The 12,885-nt window shown below is 34.0% G+C and overlaps 1 protein-coding gene and 1 pseudogene across 1 annotated transcript; one reads left to right on the top strand and one right to left on the bottom strand.

The window, feature by feature from the left end:
• The first annotated feature begins 3,250 nt into the window (after positions 1–3,250).
• Positions 3,251–6,520, top strand: LOC113864319 (annotated as a pseudogene).
• Positions 6,521–10,580: 4,060 nt separating this feature from the next.
• On the bottom strand, positions 10,581–11,294 carry LOC113866296 (dehydration-responsive element-binding protein 2D-like). The gene has a single exon (XM_027501177.1). The coding sequence runs from the start codon at positions 11,292–11,294 to the stop codon at positions 10,581–10,583; it is 714 nt and encodes a 237-aa protein (XP_027356978.1).
• Between the last annotated feature and the right edge of the window lie 1,591 nt (positions 11,295–12,885).

Genomic DNA, 12,885 nt, shown 5'->3' with positions numbered 1-12,885 from the left:
GCATCGATGAGGCTACAAGCCAACAACATGTCATCGTTTATTCTTGTGAAGACATGGACAAATTGACAAAGTTCTAGGTATAATATCAAGTACAGGATGATATATATTAATTTAACTAGAATATCCCCAGACATCACGAGAGGGTATGATGAATCATTAGGAATGTCCATGATCATATGTTGAGCTAATCCCCTTTCTAGAAAGTTTGCTTTATTGACTTTATCAATTATCCGTCTATGCTTTTCCTTTTTTGATGAAGCAAACAGCATCCCTTTACCTTATCGATTCAATCAAATATATTTTCGTACCAATATATATTTTTTAACCAAACACTATTAATTTGATACTTTGTTTACTAACTTGCAAGAACAAAATAGTAATTACCAAAGCACCAAAGAAAAATTGAAACATCCTATTTATTTAACGCTCAAATTATTGTTTGAATCACTAATCTTTATAGCAGAGGATATTCACAATAAACATTACAATTGTTCTATTGTGCCTCAAGTATAATTAATGACTCTTCTCACTCTTGTTTGAATAACTGAAAATTAATATTATATATGATTCTTTTTAATTTTATTTATTTTTAATATATACACATATCTTTCAAATATACTTAAAAAGTAAAAAAAAAAAAAAAAAACTTAAAATCGTCCCTTAAAATCATATAAGAAACAATTTTCATAAATCAGTCCATCTATATTTTCTTGATTGATTTGTTGTCTACGTACGAAGAATATTCCTTACGCACCCAAATTTTATACTTATGATTTTAAAACGAGAAAAAAAAAATCCATGTAGATTTTCTTGATTGATTTGTTGACTCACTGGAAGAATATCCTTACCCACCAAAATTTTGTACCTATAAGTTTATAACGATAAATTAAATAACATCTGACTTCTAAAAGATCCGCTTACTTGATAACAGTTACTACACAGTGTCAAACTGTTTAAATTATACTATTTTTTCCCATCTATTTAATTAAATTACGAACATAGTTTTTTTTTTATCTTATCAACCCATTTAGTAATACTGAAATAACATTAAACTTATTTAAAAGCAAAAATATCTTAAAATATAATAATTTCTATAGTTTTTTTTTCTGAAAACACTATAACTGTTTCTCGTAAATCAAAATAATGAGTATTTGAGAAATGAACCCCAAAAATTGAGGGGGAATAGCTATTTTGCTTGAGAAAATAATGAGAATTTTTCATTACAAACACGATTAGTTATATAAACATTTTTTAAGAATAAGTTTTATTTTTCAATAATATCAAATAGATTAACAAATTACAAGAATATCAGATAGAGATTTAATTAAATGGAAGGACAGATTGAGGAACCAAATGCAGTGAAAATTTAAATAAATTATATATTTTTATATTTTTTATATTTGTATTTTATTTTATTTATAAAATACAAGTAATTATTGGAAATAATTATGTTTGAGTAAGAATGCTATAAAATATTTGCATTTGTTTGCAATTATGGTGATGAATATAATAATTTTTGAAAGAAAATAAATTAAATCTTAACATACAAATAACTACCAAAGAAGTCGATAAAATAAGAAAATAGATCGTAGACAATTAGAAAAAAAGAGAGAGATGAAAATTAACTTTAAAATAGGTGTGAAGAAAAATTCCGATGTCCTTTTGGATCTGTAGACGGGCCAATGAATAACCTTATTTGGGCTAATCTTTGCCTTACTCTCTCTTTGTTTTTCAACCGGTGCCTTTGAGTATGTTAAAGAATGTGTGCAAAATGGACCAGCCCAAGACATAACATGCTTAAGAAGAAAACTAAAACGTTATATGCTTGGACAGGAAAAAAAATAAAAATCGGCGTGCTACATAAGCTTTTAGACGATAATTCTCCTTTTTTCAATTTTTCTATAGTTGAATGACCAAAAGAAATAACATTAATGAATCCCTGTTGAAACAAACGCATTTTTTCTCACCAGAGGAAAAATTCATTTGCAGAAAGATTACTTTTGATTTTTTTTAATCACAGGCAAAAAGGGTAGCTAAATCTTTGAAATACTCGAAATATTAATGTTGTAAATGCAGATCTTCTACTTTTGCTAGAGATCCCTACACTAAGGCTAAATTGGATTAACCTCTAATTTATTGAAACTTTTGAATTGTGAAACTCTACCCTTAAAACTTTCATAAAATAAGAATTCCGACCTTTCTTAAGTTTATAGATAGCCAGAAAAAAAAATTAAATGAAAAGTGACGAATACGGGAGACTCAAATTCGTAGAGAAATGGATAACCATGATCAAAACCTAACTTTTTCTAAGCCTGGCAAAATAAACGGTGTTAATGTAATTTGAAGATAAATTAAATTATTATGTTTTATAATTCGTAAAGAATTATGAGATTGTAAATATACAGCAACTTGAGCATTCTAGATTGTTTTTGTTTTGCATAAAAGAAAAAAAAAATGTTAAAAAATAAATATTCCTACGTTAATAGAATAAAAATAACTCTTTTTTTTTTAATTATCTAACGACAGTTGATCAGATAATGGCACTTGTAGATAATCTCCTTCATGGATGCCTGCATTTGGCTCTGTGAATTCAATCATGGACCGAGTAGTTACGCGATATTAAATGAATTTTATTTTTAACTATGATTATAATGATACATGCATAAATCTGTTATTAACTTATTAATATTATTGTGAGAATAAAAAATGATACATGCATAACAAGCATTATATAAACTATCGCACAAAATGAATTATGCTACTAACTCCAGCCCCATTAATAAGGCGAAATTTATAAATATATAAACATCACTGTTGTTTTCATAAACTATGGCACAATTTTCCATCAGCAACTCAGCATCCCCTATGTAAATAATAAAAGGAATTTTAAATGACTTTGATGTTTGGGACTTTGATGAGTTGTTGTCATCTTTGACTCACGGTTCGTTGCAGTAAGGTGTTAGCTAACTAATGGGTCCTTTGTCCTCTCTTCATCCGTCGCCGCGTGTTTCTCTTTATGCGTGGTGGATACGGTGCGTGGCACAAGCATATACGAACCACCCATATGAACATTCTAATAAATCTTCTCTGTGTGATTATAACTATGCAATTGTATCATACTGTAGTGTAGTGGCCTATTCTATTGCTGACTGGGATTCAACTCTGAAGAAAATAAATGGGACTGAATTGGCATAGAGGAGTTGTTAGTGTTTTTCTACTTCTCTTCTACGTTGGAGATATACGTTTCAGTATGTGCAGAAAGACCAGTACTTTTATAAGAAATGATTATTTGTCTTTGGATATGCCAATAGACAGTGATGTGTTTCGTGTGCCACCTGGTTACGATTCTCCCCAGCAGGTAAAGTCATGTTTTTTTAAATACACTTGAAACTACTTTTCTAAGAGTTTGTTAGACTTGTTATATATGCTGATTTCTATTGAAGATGTGGATTTGGAAAGGTTCATATAACACAAGGAGATCATATTGGTAAAGGTGTGATCATCTCATGGGTTACCCCAGATGAACCGGGTTCAAGCACCGTGATTTACTGGGAAGAAAACAACGATTTCAAATGGCAAGTTGATGGGTTTTTTATTTCCTACAACTACTTCAATTACACTTCTGGTTACGTTCATCACTGCACTATTCAGGATTTGGAGGTGCGTGATGCACTAGTACTCAAGTGTCACTTTTTTAACTTAACAGCTGTTGTTGGGTAACATCCACCTGTTCTCATTGTAAATACAGTTTGACACCAAATATTACTATTTGGTCGGAATAGGGAATACCACTCGACAGTTCTGGTTCAAAACTCCTCCTCCTGTTGGCCCTAATGTTCCTTATACATTTGGTCTCATTGGTAATTAACACTTTTTCATTCAATGATTTTTATGATTTGCTTGTTTGGTTAATTAACTTAACATGCTGTTTGTGGCGTTGAAATTTGTTCATTTGATTTGGCATGTGTGACTAATTGGTCTTCAATTGTGGATTCTTGATGTTACTATTCTTTGAATGCCATTGTTATGTCGCATTGTTTTTATTTTATTTTATTTTCAAAGGTTTGTTTGAAAAAATTTAAAACTTCATTGTTTTTTATGTCAATCTTTAAAATGGAAAACAAAATAAAAACAACATAATATTTTTATTATAAAATGTGAAAACAAGAAATAAGAACAGAAAATATTTATTTTGGCCTTAATTCTTGGGTGAGATAGGAATCTTACTTTCTGAATTATACCATTATTGATCAGGGGATCTAGGCCAAACTTATAATTCCAATAGGACGCTTACCCATTATGAATTAAGTCCTGCTAAAGGGAAGACAGTAGTGTATGTGGGGGATCTCTCTTATGCGGATGATTATCCATTTCATGACAACACAAGGTGGGATACCTGGGGAAGATTCATTGAGAGAATTGCGCTGCCTATCAGCCTTGGATTTGGACCGCAGGAAATCATGAAATTGATTTTGCTCCTGAACTTGTATGTGTTGACTACCTCAGTGCTTGTTATTTCAATTGTTTTGTTTCCTTGGAAGGGTTCTTTATTGTGATATTATGCACACACTGTTTTGTTTTGTGTTTGATTTTTCATTTGGATTTCATTCAAGGGCTTTACTAGTTTGATTTAAAACTAGAGTCTTAATTTACTGCAGGGTGAGACCAAGCCATTCAAGCCTTATACTTCTCGTTATCATGTACCATATAGAGTATCTGATAGTACATCTCCGTTGTGGTACTCTATCAAGAGAGCTTCAGCATACATCGTTGTTATGTCTTCTTACTCAGCTTTTGGTAATATTTTTGTTTGCAATACTTGCTGGTAGCTTTTGAATATATTATGTGCATTATTTGTCGGATAAATAGACAGTTCTGAATAACAGTATTTTCTAACTTCAATTTTTAATCAATTTGCATGATGCATATCTTGTTCAGAACAGCTTGAGAACTGAGAATTTGTTTCTGGCAAACAGATGCTTATAATGATATTAGGCTTTTTTTTTTGTTTCTCAAATGACTGCAAATAATAATTACTAGCAAAAATTCACTCGTTTAATTTTAGTTTTAGAAATTAAGTCTATGATCTCCTCTATACCTCATCAGCTGGTATCTTTAGTACTATGAATAAACTTGAAATAATGGTTTTGGTTTGTGCTATGTTCGAAAACATGCCAATTATGCACAACTGAGCACTACAGAAGCTCTCATGTATGCATACAAAAAGTATTTTACTTATTTCTGAAGGTTCAGATTTTCATTTTGTTTTCAAGGTAAATACACTCCTCAGTACAAATGGCTTGAAAAGGAACTGCCCAAGGTGAACAGGACAGAAACACCATGGCTGATAGTTCTCATGCATAGTCCAATGTACAATAGTTATGTGACTCACTATATGGAAGGGGAGACCATTAGAGTAATGTATGAGAAATGGTTTGTAGAGTATAAAGTCGATGTTGTATTTGCAGGCCATGTTCATGCTTATGAACGATCTGTAAGTTCCCAATTTCTCATTGTTGTTTTCATTTTAATTGCAATATTCCAAACACTTGTATTTGCTGCTTCTACTTGATCTCTGTGCATTAATATTGGTGTCTTCAATTCTTTATATTGTATCTTGATTTCCATTCTGATAGACTGAGATATTAGCTACTGAAAATTCTTGATGAAGTTGGTCTACATAAATTTTCTAGCAACTCATCTATTAAAAGTGGTCAAATAAAGATAGGAGAGTATTCTACAGCATAGCTCTCTTGCACATAAAGTTATCTTTATCAGTAAATGACAATGAGCGCAAATTAATTCATGAAAGATGATATATATAGGGTGAAAACCATACCTAAATGTTTATGTAACCTCCCATTTTCCCCCCATAGTTTGGTGTGAATGGAACTTGCTGGCACAATTTATTAATGTCTCCTCCTGGGACAATGATGGATCAAAGTTGCTTCTATGTTTAACAATTTTGAGAAAATAAACATCTACTCTTACTACTTGAGAAATAAAAAGACCTTGTTAAGTGATAATCCCATGCTTCTTTGTTGCAGGAACCCGTATCAAATATTGCATATAATATTGTAAATAGGCTGTGCAGGCCCATCAATGACCAATCTGCCCCAGTTTACATAACAATTGGAGATGGAGGAAATTTAGAAGGACTGGCTACTGTGTACGTATATTACCTAACCAAAAATTGATCTGTATGATTTCATTATATTTTTATTTTTATTGTTATAATGGTTATTATTTTTCTTTAAGCTTTCAGCATTTTTAAAATAAACCGCACTAGTTGTTACATTGTCCTCAATGGTGCAGTATGACAGAGCCCCAGCCAAGCTACTCAGCATACCGTGAAGCCAGTTTTGGGCATGGGATTCTTGATATAAAGAACAGAAGTCATGCTCATTTTAGTTGGAATCGTAATCAAGATGGATATGCAGTGGTGGCTGATTCTATTTGGTTGCAAAATAGATACTGGAGCCACCCCGAAGAAACATCATCTATTGCTGCATTTCGCTAGAATAATTGAGTAGAACTTGTGTGGAAACATCATCTCCAAATGTTTTTACTATGTTATATGAATAGTTGCAACCATTTTCTTGTCTGTAATACTCACAGTAATTGGGCACCCGTTAATGACATATTTCATAATATAGTATTGTAAAGCACATATTTTTATCCAGGTTAAACGACGAGGAAATTATGTAATCGGTTGGTCATTTGACAATAATTGCTTAAATATTTTTGTCACCCAATTAATTAAAAAAAAAACTAAACAATGATCAAATTCATCTTCTTCTTTTTTTCTTGTTACTGTTTTAGGTTTAGCCATTTATAAGGATGAATATGGATCACCATTTAGATTTTAAAATTGTTTTGATGATTAAAATATTTATAAGGCTATTGTAATAAGATGTTAATCTTTTGAGGGAATGAGTTATTTACAAAAATAATCTGGGCATATACATTAATCTTGTAGACATAAATAAAGGGTTCACTCTAAAATAAATAAAGGGCATGTTATATATAATGGGTGGGGTTTGAGATTTGTCCAAGCTTGACGAGGAACAGAAGTAACAAACTCAAGTGGACTTCTGATGTAATGATTAGACTTTGATTGTTAGATTCGTCGCTATAAGAAACACACTACCCAACCACCGTATTTAACCTGAAATTATGTGAACAGTTAAAAAAATAAAAACAAATGTCCATATCTGAATAAAGAACTTATAATTAAGAAGTGTTCAGTTTAACGGTTTATAAATCTCCGAAAATATTAGGAAGGAATTGATGTTAATTTTCTTGTGGTTACTTGTGTAGGTTTCCTTTGTTTGAGGCTTTGGGGCTGGTTGCCTAGTATATTTTAAATAGATGAGAAATTAGGAGCGGAGCAGACTGCAGATATTCATTTTGCTATTAATTTCAGTCATAAATTAATGTATTTTTGCTAAAAACTGAATCTATGCCCAAAATAAAACAAACTAAACAACTAAAGGGAGGGGCACGGATGCCCTTACAATTAGTTGGACAATACACTGAATAGAGGTCATATAAGTCAATAATTTTCTCAAAGCAGTGTTGAAGGCCTACTGTAAATCCAAAATCATAGCCCATATCTCAGCTGTGAAGGCTGAAAATTTATGATTTTTCTTGAAGAAACTTTATACAGCTAGCTTCGCTGGGATTTGCATTCTGTGTATTCATTTTAACCCAACCCATTGGAGGGAATGACCCGTTAATAACTCTCACCACCAACTGGTCTGCATGTTATTTGTTTTGCAAATTTCCAAACATAATTCAGAATCAGTGTATGAGCATAGGGAGGACATTCAATGTGATTTTCACGATGTTCTCCATTAATCACAAAGGTATGTTGCCAACCAGGAAGAAAGTGTTCACTTGCTATACTAGTTAAATACTTTGGTTGTAAATCGATGTAGGGAAAATAGACTTATTAGTTAATACAATGTGTCTTAACATTTGCAAGTCCCACATTCAGCAGAAAAAAAAAGGCATAATCTTTATAAACCCTCTGACAAGCTTGTCAGTTCGCCGAGTTGGGTTGCGCCAGCTTATGACCCAAGTTGGGGCATCAACCTAATCGAACAGCTTCTTTGCTCGGTTGGGTTGGGCTGTGGCTGCAATTTGTTTGCTTGCCCGCTCCAAGTTGAGAGTTGAGTCACGGGCCTTCAGCGAAGGCTAGGGCTCCTTGTCTTCTAGTCTTGAGGGCACCGCGTGAGGCTGGTTTCACAGAGCAGCGAATACCTCAGGCTCCCAACCGTGGAGGGATAACAAGCTGCTGCACCAACGGTCCGCAATGCCTGGTGAGCTTAGTCGCTTGAACCATCATTTTTTTTTATATTTATACATAACATTTTGTTATGGAAATGTCGTGTGGACTGTTAGGTCTTATAACTTCTGCAAATGTAATCGTTCGTTATGGAAATGCTGCCTGGACTGTTAGGTCTTATAACCTCTTATGCAAATGTAATTGAAATTTGAGGGTTTTGAAGAAATGGGCAATATGGCCAACAACCCATTTCTATTGTCAAAAAATGAATAGGGCATCTATTGCGAAGGTCCTTAATACCATTTGCAGATCAGATTTTATTTACAATTGAAGTTGTTGAATTGCAGTAAAAAATGGTTACCATTATATTTTGTTTCACTCAATGTCTCCCTCTCTCATATCATCCATGGGCATTTCGTTGTAGTTGTTTTCAGTGTCCAGACAGTTCCTTATTACCCACAACAGGATAACGTTGAATCGTTTTGTTCTGAAATTCACATAACAGTTCAATGGAAAAATTATATTATCGATTCCTGTAGAGCATTATGATATATCAGGTGGTCCTGAAGGTATTTTGCCTATCAAACTATGTGAACAAGAAAGTGTTAACTTGTTATTGAACTACTGGAATACTTTAGCTGTATACTTGACTGATGTAGGGAAGCATGAATTGAGAAAACTAGTTTCATCCTGAAATCTAACTGAAACTAGAAAGGGGGAAATTTATTTATAAAGAGAACTTTATCTATATACTTAAGTGATGCGGGATCTTAACATTATTTCTCTACATGTTTAGGACTCCAGTGTTTTCAAAACACTTTGAAAAATAAAAACAAATTAAAATATAATATGAAAAAAATGTAATGTTTTTCTTTTGTAAATAACTAATGATGTTAAGATTCAAGAAGAATACTTAACAAAGAAAAGATTATATTATAATTTAAAAAAATGTATGTGACACTAATATCAATTTCTCAAGAAATTAGTACAATTACCCTAAAAAAAGTTGCAAATTAAAATGCTTCACTTATACTTGTGTGCAGGGATTGGAAACATCAGACAGAGGTCGAGGGAGGAGTATACTATATCACTGCAATCTATTCCAGTAGTGTTTTCAGCAACTTGTTTCAGTGATTGGTATTGATAAGATTGCAAACAAAAAGAGTATGTATAAAACTACATTCAACAATTCTTTTCTAAAATAAACTGAATTTAAGGTAGTTATTATAGTTAAAATATTGAATCATTACCTTAGGTCATTTGAAGAAATGTTAAGGGGCAGTCAAATTTCTGTATTTGCATGTATTTATCTATTCCTTTTTAGAGATAACTTTGATAAGAATAGTAGAATCAGCCCAAAGTCTTAATAATTAAACTTAGAACCGAATCTTTATGGTCTTAAAGATAGAGGAAAGTTATTTTAATGAATAATCCAATGATTTACTAAATGGATCAACTCATAAGAATTTTTAAAACAAAAATGACTTAAACAAAGATAGACAGTAGGCATAAATTATTCCAATAATACATTTTATATGCAACATTATTTTATATAATACGTACAAATAAGTACATCTTTATTGACATATGTGAAACGAGTTGCCCAAAGGCAACGTGACTGATTGATAACCTAGCTAGAAGGCGCCACAACCATAACACTATTACGTAACATTTGCATATAATACTATTACAATATCAGGTAACTGATTGATAACCTAGAAAGAGGGCAACACTTCGACCATAACACAGGAGACTGATTGATAACCTAGAAAGAGCGCAATACTTCGACCATTACCCTATTACGTAACATTTACATATAATACTATTAGATCGATAACCTAGCAAGAGGGCAACACTTGCGACCATATTACGTAACATTTACATATAATATTATTACTATAGCACAGGAGCGACGAAGATCAACAACCGAACCGATCGGACAAACGAACTGATCGGACAAACGGACGACACAAAACATTGATATATAATATAATATTACTACAAAAGAAGAACCATGTGTGCTAAATAATCACGAGATCATGGCCTTCCATAGACTCAACACGGTAGACACACTATTATAGTTTTATATGATATATCTTATATCTAGCCATAAGCTAGTTTTGATTGGGTATCATATATGTCTTTCTTTACATCGTACTTACCCTCATATATACACTTTATATGAAAACCGGACAGCAGTTCATACGACATGAGAATTGAGAAGAAAGGCTATTATGTGGTATACTTGATAGTTTCTCTTGCCCTTGAGAGTTCAATCAACTCGATCAAATTACATGCACCATGGAGTTTGCATAGAGTCCCACAGACTCGCATCTCCCAAGTTTCCCGTCGGGTAAATTTCAACCTCTGGAATCATAGGAAAATCTAGGGACATAGCAGCTTCAGCCCAAATGGACTCATCTAAAACTGGCAAACCCTCGTTGGTCATAGTTCCCCATGAGGGACAGAACTCCCCCTCATTCTCCATGGGTTTTGGATAAGTTTCAACAGGATTAGGGTTGGAATCCAAGGGAAGAGACACAACTGAGTCACTAGTGTATATTGGTCCAACTCCTACTTGTTGAGAAGCCATGGAAAGTGCAGGATTGGTGTTGAAACTAGGATAAGTGACCATTTCTAAGTTGTTTTGAATTTGAGGCTGCTGCATGTTTTCCATTGGAATGGTAACAGAAGATGGTGGACACTGAGGTTGCATTGACACAGAGAGCTCTGGTAGATTGAGCTTGGCATCTGAGCCATAAAGCTTACGTGCAGCAGCATCATAAGCCAAAGCAGCCTCATGAGAGGTCTCAAATGTCCCAAGCCAAAGGCGTGCACCACGGTTGGGTTCACGGATTTCAGCAACCCATTTCCCCCAAGTTCTCTGTCTCACACCTTTGTAGGTGCAACTTGCATTCTCAGGGCCTCCTTTACCTCTCATGCAACCCTTCCTGGAGCTGGCCTGTGCTGTCTTTTTCAGCTGCTTTTTCTCATCAATTCTCATGCTTGATTTCAACATTGTGATTGTTAATTTGGTAGCACAGTAACAAGAGTTGGTGGGCTATGGAGGTTTGTGACTAATCCTGAAGGACTTACAAAAGTAGAGATAAACACAAGGGCATAAAGAGGAGATGAGTTGATAGGTGGTATTTATATTGAAAAAACAAGGCAAAGAAGAAGAGGGTAAATGCTACATACAAATACCTGAACCTGGAACGTGGCCCATAGTGGGCCTACAATGCTACTTGGCATTATGAGCCAGACAGATCGTGTCCACAGTAAGCCTCACTGTTGATTTCTCTTATATACACTTGGCTTGCGCTTTTGTTGGCATACTAGCTCAGGTGGCAAACGGCCAAGACCAAACCAAGTTCTTACTTCATTTTTACCATTTCATATTTTCTAATTGCGAGAGATTTTTTGTGATGGATGAGAAGGGTGCGAAATAAAAAAACAATATAAAAAAGGAGAAAGTATTAAAGAAAATTAAAGTTGTGGACGAGAGTAGGCGGTTGTCTGGATAATGGGTATTTTGTGGGTTTATAGAAATAATTAAAATTTGGATAAGTCATTTACCATTGGGTGGGGGCGGTGTCATTGGGAGGGAAACGGTTGAAGATAAGTGCTTGCGGGGGTTCCAAAACTACGCACATGACAACATTTAGAGCAAAGGGTTCATACGTGGGATGAAACAATCCTAGGTGTTTCAAGGAAAGGGCTTGGGAATCAGTGAATAGAAAAAAGAGAGAAACTAGATCCAATGGACTGAGACACCACAAGTACCAAATGGGACACGACTACGAGTTTACCGAAACTGATCGGCGTTGTACATCCCTTTAATTTTAATATTATTGTTCAGGTTCATAGCACTAGTAGTACTAGGTAGTGCCCTTGTCTTTTTTTGTCGTTTCGTGGGTAGAGGAAGAAAAGAGACCAAGGTTCCCTCCCCCACCCCTCGGTTAAGATTAGCAACACTTGCTCAGAAGTCCATATAAATTGAATTGTGCAGAACATCCTCAGAAAGCACCTTCCAATACAAACAAATAATGTAGAGAAGGACTCAACTAAATTGTTGTCATCACAAAAGAGGACCGTTGATGCTATTGGAATATTGATAGCCCCACCCATCTTAGCCAAAGCATTAATAACAAATCTAGCGGTGAATGAATAGACTAGATAGGGAGTAACCGAGAGATAAGCAGACTTTATTATTTAGTGGTATTTATTACCATATGAATTGCGGGATTTCATGATTTATATAGGTAGGACTGTAATTTGCATCACTCTTCATTTTGCATCACTTAATTCACAAACAAACTGAAGCATATCATCCAATGGACAGAGCCCAGCGAGGGGGAAGGGGGGGAAGGTGGAGACTCAGTATGCCAACACGTTTCCTTTCACCCAAACCGAGGTTTCAAAACCACTACTTCTAAAGTTTTGTTCATCACCTGTTACTTTTTTGTTTTTTGTTTTAAATTATATTGGGTATTAGTTGTAATTTGTAAACTTGAACATAGATCTACATCCATATTTCATCACCTGTTACTTCTAAGGCTTTTAGACACCATTGCAAAGTCCAAAGCAGGTGCAGA

Source organism: Abrus precatorius, unplaced genomic scaffold (assembly GCF_003935025.1).
Source record: "Abrus precatorius isolate BTA unplaced genomic scaffold, Abrus_2018 Scaffold4, whole genome shotgun sequence".
NCBI classification, from domain to species: domain Eukaryota; kingdom Viridiplantae; phylum Streptophyta; class Magnoliopsida; order Fabales; family Fabaceae; genus Abrus; species Abrus precatorius.
This window is presented reverse-complemented; position numbering and strand designations above follow the sequence as displayed.